The sequence below is a fragment of the Bufo gargarizans genome, chromosome 4 (assembly GCF_014858855.1).
Source record: "Bufo gargarizans isolate SCDJY-AF-19 chromosome 4, ASM1485885v1, whole genome shotgun sequence".
Taxonomy (NCBI): domain Eukaryota; kingdom Metazoa; phylum Chordata; class Amphibia; order Anura; family Bufonidae; genus Bufo; species Bufo gargarizans.
In genome coordinates, this window is record NC_058083.1 from 392,457,680 (window position 1) to 392,475,044 (window position 17,365).

Genomic DNA, 17,365 nt, shown 5'->3' on the forward strand with positions numbered 1-17,365 from the left:
TCTTGTGGTGGTCTTCAACTCTGTCTGCTCCCATTTCTCCACTATTGGTGCTGTTGGTTTCACCACCTGGTAGCAGTAAATTGTCAGCAGGCCATTGACACTGGAGACTGCCTGTCTGACAATGCTCTGCTATCGGGAACTGGTAGTGGAAGAACGGGAGAAGATAGAAGTGAAAGACACAGTCCTGGAGTCAGCGATAATTCATCTGCAATGTTATGCAGCCTGTTGAACTTCTGTGAGGAAGTGACACATTCTCTTTAAACGGTGAGAACTTGGTGAGCATGGTGTGTGGGGTTCCTTCATCTCATCTGCTCACTCAGATTTACTAGAGGTCTCTGAAATCAACTTCTGTGTAATGTGAGATGCTGACACCCAAGATACTGTTTAGCCCAATGCATGTAGCGCCTATACAAGCAGTGATCTTTGCACAGTGGCCGTCTCACTTTCTTACTCAGAAGAGGAAAGAGTGGGATCTGGATGTCAATGTCTTGTACTATTAAAATCTTTGAGCTTTACAGGACGTATGATGCTCATATGTTACCTGAATCTTGTCAGACGCCAATCAAACTGTGCCATACACATGATCTAGTCAGCGAGGTCCATCCGGATTTAGGCTGCTTTTCACTCAGTCAGTATTTGGCCAGTGACTGATCCAAAATCAGGAGTGGAGGCTACACAGAGACGAGGTCTAAGGGAAAGATCTGCACTTGTTTTTTTTTACCTGCACCTGGTTTTGGCTCACAATCCCTTAAGGAAATCAGTGATCAAACACTGTGTGAAAACGGCCTTATTGTTTATAGCTAACTTTGGGTCTCTGCAATGCTGAAATCTGAAGGGATCTGCTGGGCTTGTCTGTTTCCTAAAACCATGTCTAATAATAATACATATTGAGACTGGACAGGGAAGGTGTCATTTAAGCATACGGTACCTGTTATTCTATAAAACCTTTCACATGTCATAGTGATGGGTGCCGAGGCCACCACAGATTAGATTTGATGAGGCAGAAGCTCTCAGGTAAGCATTGTGCCCCCTTTATTTCTGACTGGCTCTGCTTGGGGTGTACAGGGTCGTAGACTTTCAGTTTGACAGGGCAAACATTTTATAAAATGTCAGGTGCACTTTACCAGTTGTATGCAGACACCTAAGGTCCAGTAATGCCAAGATGCATTACACTACATTAAAGGGGTTCTGCACTTTGTTTAAACTGATGATCTATCCTCTGGATAGATCATCAGCTTCTGATCAGCGGGGGTCCGACACCCGGGACCCCGCCGATCAGCTGTTTGAGAAGGCAGCGGCACTCCAGCAGCGCCTGCGGCCTTCTCACTGTTTACCGCTGGCCGAGTGACGTCACGGCTTGTTTCAACTGGCCTGGGCGGGGCTAAGCTCCATTCAAGGGAACAGAGCTTAGCCGCGCCCAGGCCTGTGATAATAGTCGTGACGTCACTGGGCCTGCGATAAACAGCGAGAAGGCAGCAGCGCTGCCTTCTCAAACAGCTGATCTGCGGGGGTCCCAGGGATCAGACCCCCGCCGATCAGAAGCTGATGATCTATCCAGAAGATAGATAATCAGTTTAAACAAAGTGCAGACCCCCTTTTAAATATCAGTTTCACAGATAAGAATTTTTATTTTTAAAAATTTGGTTCCGCTTCCCTTTCTTCCCCTCTTTTGTTGTTGGTTGCCAGTGATGTATTAAATTGTTTGCTAAGGGGGATAACACATTTTGGCAGGGGCCTTAGTTCACTAGTGCTTACAGGTCTATGCTGGTTTCTGCCTCCTGGCCCTCTCAGGACATGCAGAAAATGCCTGTCCAATCACTGACTCCAGTCCTTGGCTGTGCAGGTATTTGCTACATGTCAAGATTGGACCGGTAAGCTGAGACCAAAGAATTGGAGCAGTGGTGCGTAGATTGAGGAGTATGGTTTTTAGTTTTTTATACCACCCTCAGGCCTGGGCAACCCCTTTTAGATATTAAAGGGAGTCTTTCACCTAATCTGAGCGTTTTAGACCGCTCAGATCAGGTTATAGACTCTTTAACCCTCATTACGATCATACCTTTCTCTTGTGTCCCTCGCCCAGATAATGAAAATAACACTTTTTAAACTTATGCAAATTACCTTCTGAAGGTGCCCAGGGGCGGCGTTACTGGGCGATGTGCCCAGAAAAACACACCTCCAGCCGGCGGACGTCACGAGCGGCACCAGAGGACGGCGGGCTGGGAACTGGCCCGCACCTGCGCACTGCTCTGCCCATTATGGGCAGAGGAACATCCTTTCATATTGCGCATGCGCCGGCCGGCTGTCTTTAGTTGGCCGGCGCATGCGCAATATGAAAAGCTGTTCATCTGCCCATAATGGGCAGAGCAGTGCGCAGGTGCGGGCCAGTTCCCAGCCCGCCGTCCTCTGGTGCCGCTCGTGACGTCCGCCGGCTGGAGGTGTGTTTTTCTGGGCACATCGCCCAGTAACGCCGCCCCTGGGCACCTTCAGAAGGTAATTTGCATAAGTTTAAAAAGTGTTATTTTCATTATCTGGGCGAGGGACACAAGAGAAAGGTATGATCGTAATGAGGGTTAAAGAGTCTATAACCTGATCTTAGCGGTCTAAAACGCTCAGATTAGGTGAAAGACTCCCTTTAAGTAATCATGCACCTTATTGTTGTCTGATTAAAGTTTGTGTGCAAACTAACCTCACTTTGTTTCTAGGCATTAAAATATGCACGCTGAAACATTTAGTCTTAATTTGCAGATATATTTTATTGCAACTAAAAGGCTTCTAAATATTTTAGCTCTTTGTTTTGTGGCATGGGATTTTGTATTCATTTTGCCCCTACTTTTCTCTTGTTCTTACCTTTTTTCAGTTTTTTTTTTTTAATATAATGTATTTTTGCATGTATGAAGCAGCTTGACCCGCAGTAATATTAAAATGTGTATCGTTTTTGGAGCATTTATTTTGCAAAAATAAATGTACATGTTAAATGCATGGTGCATTTGTGTTTGCTGAAGTTTAAATGTAATGATTTATTATAACTATTTATTCTTTCCAGAAGGCGAAACTGGAGGCCAAATTGCATCAGACCACAGCAGCCGCTGCCGCAGCTGCCTCTGCGGTGGGCCCAGTTCACAACTCTGTGCCTTCCAACCCTGTGGCTGCACCAGGATTCTTTATCCATCCATCTGATGTCATCCCTCCCACCCCAAAAACGACTCCTCTCTTCATGACGCCGCCACTCACACCACCTAATGAGGCCGTATCAGCCGCCATCAATGCTGAACTTGCGCAGTTGTTCCCTGGCGCAGTTATTGATTCTCCTCCTGCCATTCTTGCAGGACATGGCAAAAACGCTAGCAAATCTAGAGGGGTAAATAACTGTTTATCATATTTTTAGTTCAACTGTTTAATTGTACTAAGCATTTTAAAGTGGTTCTCCCGGGTAATTAAAACTCCAGGGGTGGGCATCGGTGTATTTTAAAAATACAAAGGAAAAAAAACCTTGCTCAGCTTTTAACACCCCCTCCCCTCTGTCCAACACGACTGCTCCTGGTGGTCCTTCTGCACCAGAAATGAGAAGGACCCCTTCTTGGCCCCAAGACTGCTACAGCCATTCACTAGCAGTGATGTGCTGTTCTTGCGCACTTGGGGGCAGAGACCAAGGTGCTGGAGTGGAGGGCTTTTTAAAAGGTGTTCTGTTCAAATTTTTAACACACTAGTGTCTGCCCCTGCAGTTCTAATAATCCCAGATAACCCCTTTCAATACAGTAATTTATTTTAACTAAAATTTAATATCTTTTATTCACATTATTTTCATAATGTTTCAATTGGTTGACAACTGTTTGTTTGTTTTGCTCTGTGTTCTGTGTGTATGCTGCTAGGAAATCAATTTTTTTTAACTTGTTCTATTTCAGACCCAACTGGGCTCAGGTCTTGCTCTGGCCATCTCTCACGCTTCTCATTTCCTGCAGCCACCGCCTCATCAGTCCATTATTATTGAAAGAATGCATTCTGGTAAGAGCAGCATGGTAATACTTAGGACTGTTTGGTTTAAGAGAGAAAAGAAAAACTCCAGTGTGTCCTAAAGGTGGTAATTCACGTTAGATGATTGTTAACTGAACATTTTTCTGTTGGGCCAGCCAACCATCTGATGTGCATTGTGGTGTCCTGACTCTCCCACCAATGCAGATGTCGAGGAACCGAATTTTGAATTTCCACATGCCTGATCCTTTGTTTTGAAGTAAGATAAGCTGTTGTCTGGCTGCAGCTTACAGTGGATTTACACTGAGTGGCTGGTTTTCAGGAAGGATGTGTTCCTTCCCGACAGTTGGCTGCTCGTCTAGTGAAGGCGACCGCTCATTTACATGCAGCGATCTCCTTCACTGTATGAGGACGGGAGAACGCTATAGCGATCCCTCATACAGAATCATGGCTTCTGAGCAGCAGGTCGCTGATTAGACTACAAGATCTGCTTAGAAGCCATGATCGGTGGCGTCTGCATGAACGACAGGATCACTTGATACGATAATCTGGACGATTATTGGTGCCTAAATCCACCTTTACTCCTCTCTATTGAGGACTCATGCACACTCAGCTGAGTCAAGCGTATATGTTTATGGGAAGATTGGAAGCATGACAGCTATCTAGAAGAGTATGTTCAGCCTTGAATCTGAAGAACGTGATGCATTGTAATGTAACTTGTGCAAATTTTCGTTTTTGTGTCCTCAGGTGCTCGAAGATTTGTGACTTTAGATTTTGGCAGGCCTGTGCTCCTTACAGATATTCTTATTCCCACCTGTGGTGATTTGGCCTCTTTATCAATTGACATTTGGAGCTTAGGCGAAGAAGTTGATGGTAGAAGATTAGTCGTTGCAACTGACATCAGCACACATTCACTCATATTACATGATTTGTTACCTCCACCGGTTTGCAGGTTCATGAAGGTAAAGATTTAAGCCTTGATTTATTGTAGTTGACATTTCCTGTGTGTGCTTAGTCCGTGCTGGGTCAGTCATCTTCTGTTTTTTGTGGATTGTGCTGCTGATTCACCACGGAGTAGTCTAAGGCTAGTTTCACACCTGTGGCAGGGAACTCTGGCAGGCTGTTCCGGTAGATAACACCCTGGCGGAGTTCTTTGGATTTTGCATTAACGGATATTAGAATCTTCCTGCAGGACCCCATTGACTATAATGGGGTCCAGCAGAGATCCGGCCACTACTCGGCGTGCAGTGGTTTTAGTCTGGCCGATTCCTAGCGTTGTCTGCCTGCAGGTGTGAAAATAGCCTAATATTTCAGTGTATGACAACCCACAGTAGTGTAGTTATTTACCACACTTCATATTCTTCTAGATTACAGTCATTGGACGATATGGAAGTACGAATGCCCGGGCAAAGATCCCACTGGGCTTTTATTATGGCCATACCTATATTTTACCTTGGGAAAGTGAACTGAAACTAATGCATGACCCACTCAGAGGTGAAAGTGAGTCATCAAGTCAGCCAGAGATTGACCAGCATCTCACCATGATGGTGGCTCTTCAGGAAGATATCCAGTGCAGGTTAGTTCTTCCAGTGCTTTCATAGTGCTCTGCTATTCCTTTCTAAATTTTTCGATAGGATTAATACATTAAACTGTCTGCTTTTCTCATTATTCCATAGGTATAATTTGGCCTGCCATCGATTAGAGACTCTGCTACAAAGTATTGACCTCCCCCCTCTGAACAGTGCCAACAACGCACAATATTTTCTAAGAAAGCCAGACAAAGCTGTTGAGGAGGACAGCAGAGTGTTTTCTGCTTATCAAGACTGCATCCAGCTTCAACTCCAGCTGAACCTGGCTCATCATGCAGTTCAGAGGCTTAAAGTTGCTCTCGGCGTGAGCAGGAAAACCTTGATAGAACAATTCGACTGTAGAGAGCTCATTCACACATCTTCAACTGAGCAGCTTCGCACAATCATCCGTTACCTTCTGGACACTTTGCTTAGCCTCCTTCACTCTTCAAATGGTTAGTGCCTGTATCCCTTTGACGCCTTTCATAAGAACACTTTATTCTTACTGTGTAGAGTAGTGTATATGTTAACTCTGTCCAAAAATGATATCAAAGTATTAAAATTTTAGAGCTGAAGATCTTGCACTGGGTTCATATTCCATGAGCTGTTGGTCCTCACCCTGTTTCATGCCGTAAAACAATTTTCTCTTGTATTTTATAATCTTGAGTGTCTCTTGAGTTTTTCTCTGGCTCTTTGGCAATCCATCTACGGCATTGTTCATTAAAGTGAAAATTTCTGCTCATAGACAAACCTGGTCTCTTTTATTGGACGAATCTTTCCATTTCCTTGCAGGACATTCTGTGCCAGCGGTGCTCCAGAACACTTTCCATGCTCAGGCGTGTGAAGAGCTCTTCAAGCACTTGTGTATAAGTGGAACCCCAAAGATTCGGTTGCACACTGGCCTTCTTCTGGTGCAGCTTTGCGGTGCAGAGAGGTGGTGGGGTCAATTTCTTTCCAATGTACTGCAGGAACTTTACAACTCGGAGCAGCTTCTGATCTTCCCTCAAGATCGGTATGACTTTATCTGCTTATTGCACTTATACATTATTATTACAGCTAGTATTTTTTGTTAATTTTATTCATAGCAGATATAGTAATGAAGTATAGCCAGTCCACTGCAGATTTTTCACAGCTCACACACATTTTGCTTATTGCAACATAAATTGACTTGCTGCAAAATTAAAATCCTAGCTTCATGTCATTCTGTGCAGATTCTGGTGCGGACACTCTTTGCAGCATATGGAGGAATGTAAAAGTGACTCTTAATCCCGTTTAGCATAATCAACCCATCTCACTATTAACCTCTGGGACAATTTTACTATATTTAATCCCAATAGAAAATACATTTGTAGAAGAATTTTAGAGCAGAAAGTCATTAAGGGTATATGTTTAGCTTTGCTTATTTTATTACTTTTCTTTTCCCCCAGAGTCTTTATGCTGCTTTCTTGCATAGGCCAAAGATCACTTAGTAACAGTGGAGTCCTTGAAAGTTTATTAAATCTTCTAGACAGTCTGTTATCACCTCTACAACCACATCTTCCTGTGTACCGACGTGTTGAAGGTAATAGCATTTTCTTATATTTCCGTTTATATTAAATAAACATTGTAGAATGTGTCAAAGGGGAATACCAGCCTTGAGTGATTGTTTGTGGTATGACCTAAGGTCCTATTACACTGCCCAATGTTTAGGCAGGGCGAGCGCTTGTGGATAATAAATGCATTCATCAACTTAAATTTGCATTGGCCTAATACACAGGTGCAAAGTGAATGTCGGAATTACTGCGGTCACTTCAGTTATATTGATTATCTGCAGCACATTCTTGATGACGCGGAGATGTGGTGCAGATAATCCTACATCTTTCATCCTGATGAGATGCCAGTCATCCAACCAGTGAACATTTGCTTGTTTATCGGCTGCACGATTATATGATCCAGTTATCGGAAACGAGCATTCCTTTGAACGCTTGCTTCAAATAATTGTCTCAAATATCGTTCAGTCTAAAAGGGCTCTAATTTACATTTAGAGGGAGCCTGTCATGGGGGCAGAGTCTAGCTGGCAAGCTCGATGCAGGCTGTGTGAATAGCTCCGCTACAGACCGTGCCCCTCTGAGCATATTAAAGATATTTGCAAAGCGAAAAATTGGGAAAATCAGCAGAGAGAGACCCAAAGACACCCCAGGGAAGCTGAAACCCACTTCCAACCAAAGTGATTTAGACAGATTCATAAGGAAATCTGATGCTCGCTCTGAATCCAAGATGGCGACCACACACCTAGCTGCTTTAAAGGAAAGTAAGGAGGCTGAATCGGAGGGGAAGGGAGAAAGCGATCCGGAGGAGACCGGAGATCAAGATGACTTGCCTCTATCCAGAGTCTTTGAGAGACCTCCTGAACTATGCCTTGGAGCCTATTCGTCGGTATCTATCTGAAAAAAAAAAAATAATTAAAAAAATATGCGCGCCAACTGAGTGCCAGAACAGATGCACTGGAAGCTACGCAGCACACCATAATAGAATTTGGGGAACAAGTGTCAACTAATATGGACAATGCACAGGCTCATATTAACTATTTGTATGCCCTAACAGAAGATCAGGATAACAGGGAATGCAGAAATAACATAAGGCTGAAGGGGGTCCTTGAATCTGTTACACAGGAGTCCCTGAAACCAGAGGTTTCAGACTGTCCTCTTGAAGGTGCCAGACTGTCCTCTTGAACTGCTTGAGATGGATAGAATCCATAGAGCTCTGCGACCAATGCCAAAGCCATAGGACCCCCCTAGGGATGTTATTTGCAGCATGTCCAGATTCTCGATAAAAGAGCAACTCCTGTCGGCGGCTCGTAGCAACAAGACGGCAGACATTGAAGGCTCTATCATAGCACTATACCAAGATTTGTCGCCCATGACCCTGAAGAAGAGGCGACATCTGAAAACACTCCTGGATATTTTGCAGCAAAAGAAACTGGCATACTGGTGCCTTCACCCATTCAGTCTGCTAATTAACACACCGCTCGGGAAACAAGTTATCCAGGCGCACGCGGATTTACAGAGGGTATATGAGGTACTGGATATTCAAGATCTTGATATCCCAGATTGGTGTCCTGCACAGAACCTGGCATCCTTACCTCATTTGCCTATACGAAACACCTGGCAAGAAAGATCCTCCAAGCGACCATCTTCCAAGAAGACCCCGGGTCAATTACCTTCCTGAAGAACCAGGCAATAATCGGGGAGACCGGATTGCCGACATCACTTAACAATCCATCTGAACTATTAGTGAGAGGACCATGCATACTACTTACTACCTATCAGTAGATATTTCTGGTCCGTTATATATGCCTTACCTCCTGAGGTTTTTGCGCTATAACCGTTTCATTCTCTTCCCCCTCTTGTTCTGATATTGTCATTTCTCTTTACCTTAGCTTATACTTTTTCCCCTCCTAAAACGACAAGGTAGATTTACATATATTATGTTCTGTTTGTATATTGCTGAATCAAATTGAGATCAAATGGAATAATGCCACCCTGTGGCATTATTCCATTACTTGCCTATCTTTCCAATTTTCCACCTTTCTTCTTTCATTTTTCGTACTCTTTTTGCCCTCTACTACCCTTTAGATCTGAGCATTATTGTACCCCATAATAGCTGGCTCATTGGGGCCACTGGTCATCCAATATAGACACCTTCCCCAAGTTCATATGTCCCTCATTGAGAGATTTTATGTTAACTATTGTGTTATAATTATTTGTTACTACTGTTCTTTTTTTCTGTTCTTTATTTGGTCCCTTCCCTCCAACCCTAACCCTCTCCCTCCCCCTCATTACTGCCAGCCATACCTAACCCGGTACTACATATGGATGATATAGTAATATTTCCGTCTAAATGAATCAGAAGACACATCTCAGGCGACACTTTGGGATGCCCACAAACCGGTCATAAGAGGCCACCTAATTGCCCTAGGCTCCTATGTTAAAAAGCAAAAGAAACTAGAGGAACTTACCTCAACAATCTCTAGGTTGGAGTCGCAGCACAGGAGAACACTGAATATAGACACTTTGGCACGTCTGGACACCTTAAGATCAGAATTAAAAAAAATATATTAAATTCTAACACGGCTAAACAGTTTTTATCCACCCAATACAAGTACCACGCTCACGGCAACAAGGCCATTAAAGTATTACTATCCCAAATTAAGAGAAAAGCAGCATCCTATATCGCCCACATAAAAACCCCAAACTCGCAAGTAGTCCATAAAACAGATTTAATTGCAGAACAGTTCTGTACTTACTATAGTCAATTTATATAATTTGCAGGACAAACTAACCCCGCCACAAACTAGTGTAAAAAAACAACAGATACAGAATTGGCTAGATACACCACATCTTCCCTCTTTGTCTAAGGCGCAAGCTCAGAAACTATGCTCCCTTTTACTCCAAACTGCCTTAAAAGAATCCCCAGTAAACAAAAGCCCAGGCCCGGATGGTCTACCTGTCTTCTACTACTCTTTGTTTAAGGAGATCCTACTTACCCCGACTGTTAGCAGCATGTAATGAAGCAAGAGATGGGAAGCCATTCACCAGAGATATGTTACCTGCGCAAATCTCTATCATGCCTAAACCAAATAAGGACCATTCACTCTGTTCGAACTATAGACCAATCTCTCTCCTCAATAACAATCTGAAACTTAGTCTATTGGCGAGCATTTTTGCATTAAGACAACACTTACCTGAACTTATTTCAGCAGAGCAAGTAGGTTTTATACCTGGAAGAGAAGGGAAAAACAGCATGGTTAGGATCATAAACCTTATACAATTGGCGATTAAGACTAAAACACCATTAGCTATCCTCAGTATGGATGCTATGTCACAAGCACTGGCAAAATTTAGTATTCCAAATACCTTTATAGCTGGGGTTATGGCAATGTATCACACACCTACAGCGCGTATCTTGGTGAATGGCACTCTCTCCAATGTTTAATATAACAAATGGCACTCGCCAGGGCTGCCCCCTCCCCCCCCCCCCCCTTACTCTTTGTATTAGTTATAGAAACACTCTTAGGCACCTTTCACATCACCGTTTCTCTTTTCCGTTCTCCGGCTCTGTTGAGACTGGGGGCCCCCCCGATTTAAGTGGATGCCATCCCCGGCCACGACAGGGGACCTAACCCAGGACACCCACTAACTCGGGGACGCAGGGGGAATACTCACTGTCCGATGTCTTTGGGCGCCGCAGGGTCACCCCATCGACTCAACACGGGGACCGTGGGAATGCCGGCATTCCACTGCGGATGCAGTAAATGGGGACTGGATGACCGTCGAGGTACCAGAGTACGTGCCCGCAGGGGGTGCAGCTATGATGGACCACCCGCCTGCAGCAGGTGAAAACCTGCAGAAGAGAGAAAAAAATTAAGATGAAAAAATTAAATAAATAGCAAGACCTGCAGGAAAAAAGCAGGTCAGGTCTGCCTCCTACAGACACTAGACTAAAACTGAATAGCCTAGTGCTGTGGAGAGGGTATAGCCCACCTGGGCAGAGCCAACCTTTTTTAAAATCTAGTGCCTCCTAGTGTCCTAGTGGTAGCTGGGCATATAGCCATGGTAATGTGTCCCCCAATGCCATTAACGAGAAAAAGGGATGGTAATAGAATATTTGTATATAATGTGCTCACAGTCTACAAAGTAATGATTAGTATTACACTTTTACTATAACAGTGTTGCAATCCATTTGCTTAATTCAGTTATAGTGTTTGTTGATCTTTTTATAGGTGTCCTAGACATTCCGTTGATAAGCTGGGTGGTCATGCTGGTTTCTCGCCTACTGGATTATGTTGCCACTGTAGAAGATGAAGCTGCGGCCTCGAAAAAACCTTTAAATGGCAAAGAACGGGAGAGGTTCCTCACAGGTAATTGTCATTAAAAACAGCTTCCAAAATTACTTCTAATTATATAAGCATTGAAATTGTATTAGATTTTGAACCTTTCTTCCCTTTTCTGCTTCACTTATTTTATATATTGAGAATAAAATAAGGATAAACTTTTTTCATTCCTGCTTGTTATGAGGAAGATTTTTTCTTTTAGCCCCCTTGCATACCTGGGCATAATCTCTTATACACGACCTGTTAAGGAGTGTGTGGAGTAGGTTCTGTGACTGTGCCTTCACATGGCTGATGCCTTCCCGCAGCAGCCGGGATTGGAGATGACTCTGATCCTGGCTGTTAAATCAGTAAGAGCCATAGCATGTTAGAGAGAGGGACAGCGTTCCCTTTATCCTCTGATCAGCACCCCTGAAACACGTTCGCGGGTTGCTGTAACTGAAGGCCTGCTATGGTACTAGTCCTATCATACTCGTTGGTTGTAGATGGATGTCACTGCTGAGTAAATTACTGATCTATGAAGTGTATCGAGTTCCTTGAGTTGGGAGTGGACATGGATGCACCTGAATGAGTGTGACGTACTGTATATACCATCTCTTTATTTGGATGGTTCTGTGGGTTATATATAAATACTTGTGGACACTTGTGTGAAGGAGCACGAGTAGTCTTTATTCTTGATTTAAGTTTAGAATAAGTTGTGTAATGATACTAATATATTACAGTAATTGTGCAGCAAATTGTCAAAAGAACAGCCGAGTAAGTGTGCATACTGGGCGTTGTAGTTTCACAGCAGCTGGAGTGCCAAAGGTTGCTTATCCCTACTCTGAGGGGACTAAAAAAAAAAGGATGTTGAAATACATTTTTAAAAATATTTAAAGAAAACAAAAATAGGAAACAAAATTAAATTTCTCATCCGTATCATTGTCATTGGGGGGACACAGGTTTGACCATGGTATAGCTATTGGCACTAGGAGGCGGACACTAAGAACAAAAGTGTGAGCTCCTCCCTGCTAAATCAGTTTTTGCTTAGTGTCTGTAGGAGGCAGACCTCCCTGCTTTGCAGGTCTGCTCATTTTTCTTCCCTGTCGAGGATGGTACAGGACGTCTCCCATACCAACAAGACCATTGCGGATATACTGGGGTGTTTGTCCGCGAGGCCGTCCTTTAACCATTCCGACTCTGGGGATCCAGGGGCTCATTCCCATCGCGGCTGTCCCGCTAAACAGGCCATACCATCCTCCCCCACAAGGGTGTCTGTGTCTCCCATTTCCTCTGCCTCTCCACCTCATCCCAGAGAGTCTCACTCCGTGTCTTCAGTGTAAGAGTCATGTTTCAAGGAGAGGTTTTCGGATGAGTATTTTGACTCTCCTGAGGGTCAGTCGTCAAAGCTGTCCTCTATGGTGGACAATCTCTTTACAGCCGTTATAGAGACCTTACAGATTGAGGACTCCGCACCCTTATTGGCCGGCTTGGGTTTTTCCTTTAGGAGGTCCCGTCGCTCGCCCAAATGTTTCCCGTCCAAATGTTTCCCCAACCACCATGATTTTGATTTCTCTCTTTCCAAGGAGTGGGATTTTCCTGATAGACATTTTGCCTTGCTAAAGCGCTTAGACGTCCTTTATCCATTTCAGGAGGATTTGTCTTAGAAGTAGTCGTCCTCACCTATAGTTGACCTGCCAGTATACCGCTTGGCAAAACATACCACTTTGCCGATTGCGGATGGGGCTTCTTTCTCTGATATCAGAAATAAAAATTAGAATCTTTTGCAAAATCCTTCTTTGAAGCAGTGGGCACAGCACTGCGACCGGTCTTTGCCTCTACATGGGTGAGTAAAGCTATGGGTGAGTGGGCAAATAATTTACCTCAGCGTCGGGGGAACTTTCCGATATTGCACTGCAGCTCTCCCATGCCAGTGCGTATATTTGTGAAGCCTCTCTAGACGCGGCCAGGCTTATGGCCCGCTCGTCAGCCGTTTTGGTGGCTATGCGCCGTACTCTTTGGCTCTCCTGCTGGACGGCAGATAATGCTTCCAAGCGGACCCTGGCAGCCCTTCCCTTTACCGGCAGCTGACTTTTTGGAAAACATCTGGATGAAATCATTTCTGATGCTACAGGTGGTAAGAGCACTCATTTACCACAGAGCAGGGTTCGTTTTGGCAAGTCAAAAAAGCATAAACCTCTTTTGTGCACCTTTCGGCGTTTTTCCAGCCTCAAGCGGCCATCCGGCATGTCTGCCCCGGATCAGAAGCGCAAGCCTGCCCCCAAGCCTCGCCCTTCCTAGCATCCCCTAGGGCTCAAAGTCCTATACCACAAAGACCTCCTCTGCATGACGTACAGCTTCCAGCGCCCTCCGATCGATTTTTTTTTTTTGCTAGTCTACTCTGACCTCTCCCTCGGCCGCAAATTCCTTTTTTTTTTTTCAGGCTATTCACACACTTCTGCGGCAGGGAGTGATTGTTCCGGTTCCTGCACAAGACTGTTTCTGCGGGTTCTACTCCAATCTCTTTGTGGTCCCCAAAAAGGAGGCGACGTTCCGTCCCGATCTTGACCTCAAGGCTCTCAGCCGCTTCCGAATGGAGTCCCTGAGATCGGTCTTTGTGTCCATGGAACTGGGGGAGTATCTGTCCTCGATAGACATCAAGGACGCTTAGCTTCATGTTCCCATCTGCGTCATTCATAAGAAATTTCTTCGGTTTGTAGTGGGTCCCTTTCACTACCAGTTTGTGGCCCTCCCATTCGGCCTGGCCACAGCTCCCAGAGTCTTTACGAAGGTTCTGGCGGTGGTCATGGCCCTACTCCATGTCAGGGGGGGGGGGGTATAGTGGCGATCCCTTACTTGGATGATATCCTGATAAAGGGTCCCACGTTCCGGGCAACGGCGGACAGCCTATGCATAGTCCTGGATACCCTGGAACGCTTTGGATGGATCCTGAACCGGCAGAAGTTATGTCTTTATCCATCTCAGCGGCTAACCTTTCTGGGCATGTTACTCGACACCTTTCAGGCCAAGGTACTCTTGCCCCCAGAGAAGCTATCCAATCTCCATCCTCAGATTATCCACTTGTTGTGGCCCTGTCCTCTTCCCATTCGTCGCTGCATGCGATCTCATGGTCTCTGCCTTCGAAGCAGTTCCCTATGCTCAGTTCCATACCAGGACTCTTCAGCGAGCCATTCTAACTATTTGGGACCATTCCCCAGCCTCCCTGTATCGGCCCATGCGTCTTTGTTACGACCCCTCAGGCCCTCAAGTGGTGGTTGGTTTCCCCGATGCGGACGTCGGGCAGCTCTTTCCTACCTCTCTGTTGAATGGTGCTGACAACAAATAAAGAAAGAGTGTTGGGAAATCTATCTGTTCAAGGCGTGTGGTCACGTGAGGAGTGATCCCTCCCAATCAACATTCTGGTATTGAGAGCGATTTGTCTCTGCTGCATTGGACCGACCATCTCCGGGGTTGTTTGGTTCGTTGCGTGGTCCAGGGATCCTATAGCCCTGGCGTGCGACTCCCTGGTGATTTTGTGGAGCCAGTTAACGTTTCCTTACGTGTTCCCTCCTCTTCCTCTCATTCCGCGTCTCCTCCTGAAGATCAGGTCTGAAGGTCTGTCATTCATTCTCATGGCCCCCAATTGGCCACCCCGGATGTGGCATGCATCTCTAGTCACACTCCTTGCCGACAAACCCTGGCATCTTCCTCTTTTGGAGGACCTCCTGTCACAGGGATCGATCTTCCACACGAATTTCAGGTCGCTATATTTAACGGCATAGCTTTTAAAGCCATCGTACTAAGGGCTCGGGGTTTCTCAGATGCTGTTGTCCAGACCATAATTCGTGCCAGAAAGCCATCATCTTCTCGAATCTACCACCGGACCTGGAAGTCCTACTTTAGTTGGTGCAGGCGTCAATAGCTGTCTCCCATTTGTTTCTTCTTGCCTTGACTCTTCTCTTTCCTGCAGTTGGACATGGACTTGGGGCTGGCTCTCGACTCCCCCAAAGGGCAAGTTTCTGCTCTTTCCATTCTTTTTCAGCGGAAATGTGCTTCGCTTTCTGCAGTTCGGACCTTTCTGCAGGGGGTCGCACACGCTGCGCCTCCTTTCTATTCTCCATTGAATCCTTGGGATCTTAATCTGGTGCTCAGCGCTCCAGTCTTCACAGTTTGAGCCTTTGCAGCAGGCGTTGCTTTGTTTCCTATCCTACAAGGTGGCCTTTGTAATGGCAATCACTTCCATCCGTAGGGTGTCGGAACTCGCGGCTCTTTCCTGACTGTCGCCTTTCATAATCCTCCATCAGGACAAAGTAGTCCTTCTCCCTGTTCAGTCCTTCCTTCTGAAGGTTGTGTCGGCATTCCATCTCAATGAAGAGATCATTCTCCCTTCATTTTGTCCTGCCCCGTCTCATACTCATTAGCAGTCTCTCCACACTCCTGATTTGGTGTAAGCCGTTCTCATCTATCTGTCCCAGACGTCATTTTTCCGGCGGACAGATTCCCTGTTCATCATTCCAGAGGGGCCGAGACGAGGGCTGGCTGTGTCTAAATCTTCCATTTCTTTTGGCCATTGTGGAAGTGTACTGTGTCAGTGACCGGGCCCCACACTTCCCGGTTACTGCTCATTCTGCTCGGGCAGTGGGGGCCTCTTGGGCAGTGCATAATGGGGCTTCAGCCCTTCAGGTATGCAAGGCGATTATCTGGTTGTCTTTGCACACCTTTTCCAAACTTTACAGAGTACACATCTTTTGCATCTTCTGACGCTTCTTTGGGGCGTAGAGTTTTGCAGACGGCGGTTCTCTGATTTGCCAGAGGGTTCCTGTTTAGGCCCACCTTTTAGGACTGTTCTGTAACGTCCCATGGTCAAGCCTGTGCCCCCCCCCCCCCAATGATAAGGATGAGAAAACTAGATTATTATTATTTTTTTTTACTTACTGTAAAATCTGTTTCTCTTCCTTTCATTGGGGAACACAGCTCCCACCTGTTCTTTTACAGGCCTTTTCTTGCCTGCGTGGTGCTGGGTTTGTACTTAATTTGGCTTCCCTGTTTTTGGCTTCTACTGCTTTTGCACTAACTGTTTTAGCTGTGGGAAGGGTATAGCTGAAGGGAGGAGCTCACACTTTTGTGCTTAGTGTCTGCCTTATAATGGCAATAGCTATACCCAAGGTCAGGCCTGTGTCCCCCAATGAACAGAAGAGAAACAGATTTTACGGTACGTACAAAAATCTAGTTTTCTCATATAAAAAATAATACATAATTGGTATTACCACATCTGAAAATGTCTGAAATATTAAAATGTTTATTGTACACGGTGAGTGTCCAAAAAAAAAAAAAAAAAAAGTCATGGGTGACACAATGCAAATACTCTAGTTATATTTTTATTTTTTTAAGGGGTAAAACATAATAAAAATATGTAAGAGCCATAGAATGAGTGTCATGCCATTTTTTTTTTGCATGCAATGAATGCAGGAAAAAAAGAAACCAAAACAATGGTGTAATTGGGGTGTTTAAGCCTACAATTATTTTTTATGGTTTTACAGTACATTGTATTGTGCCATTAAACATGCAGCACATCCTGCAGAAAACAAGCCCTCATAACAGTAAAAAAAAAAAACGTTAAGGTCCTTCGAAGACTAGAAGAAAAATTTGGATGCACTTGCTAATATACTCACCATTGAATCATATCTCATCCTTTTTACAGGGAATCAATGGAGTTTTATAAATAATAGCCTGCACACACACAGCCTGAATAGGTCAACCAAAGGAAGCAGCAGCTTGGATAGGCTGTATTCCAGGAAGATCAGAAAACAGCTCGTTCACCACAAACAGGTAATCTGTATGGTGTTGAATATTTGTGGAAGGCCTTCTACATTCTAAGATTTCTCCTTTTTGGATCAATTTGTGGCGTTTAGATCATACTTGGATCACTAGTGTTAACTGATACAAGTTTTTTATATCATTTAATAAATTAACTTTCCTT

At 44.7% G+C, this 17,365-nt stretch overlaps 1 protein-coding gene across 8 annotated transcripts in view; it reads left to right on the forward strand.

Moving 5' to 3' along the window:
- Nucleotides 1–17,365, forward strand: part of BIRC6 (baculoviral IAP repeat containing 6) — a 252,420-nt gene that overhangs the window by 80,490 nt on the left and 154,565 nt on the right. For 6 of the 8 annotated variants that reach the window (XM_044289277.1, XM_044289279.1, XM_044289280.1 and 3 more), the window contains 9 exons: nt 3,044–3,358; nt 3,903–4,002; nt 4,717–4,931; nt 5,337–5,545; nt 5,646–5,992; nt 6,330–6,549; nt 6,965–7,098; nt 11,299–11,436; nt 17,087–17,214. In XM_044289277.1, the coding sequence (XP_044145212.1) occupies nt 3,044–3,358; nt 3,903–4,002; nt 4,717–4,931; nt 5,337–5,545; nt 5,646–5,992; nt 6,330–6,549; nt 6,965–7,098; nt 11,299–11,436; nt 17,087–17,214 (1,806 nt within the window). The remainder of the gene's footprint in view (nt 1–3,043; nt 3,359–3,902; nt 4,003–4,716; nt 4,932–5,336; nt 5,546–5,645; nt 5,993–6,329; nt 6,550–6,964; nt 7,099–11,298; nt 11,437–17,086; nt 17,215–17,365) is intronic. The other 2 variants (XM_044289278.1, XM_044289282.1) reach the window with 1 other exon arrangement.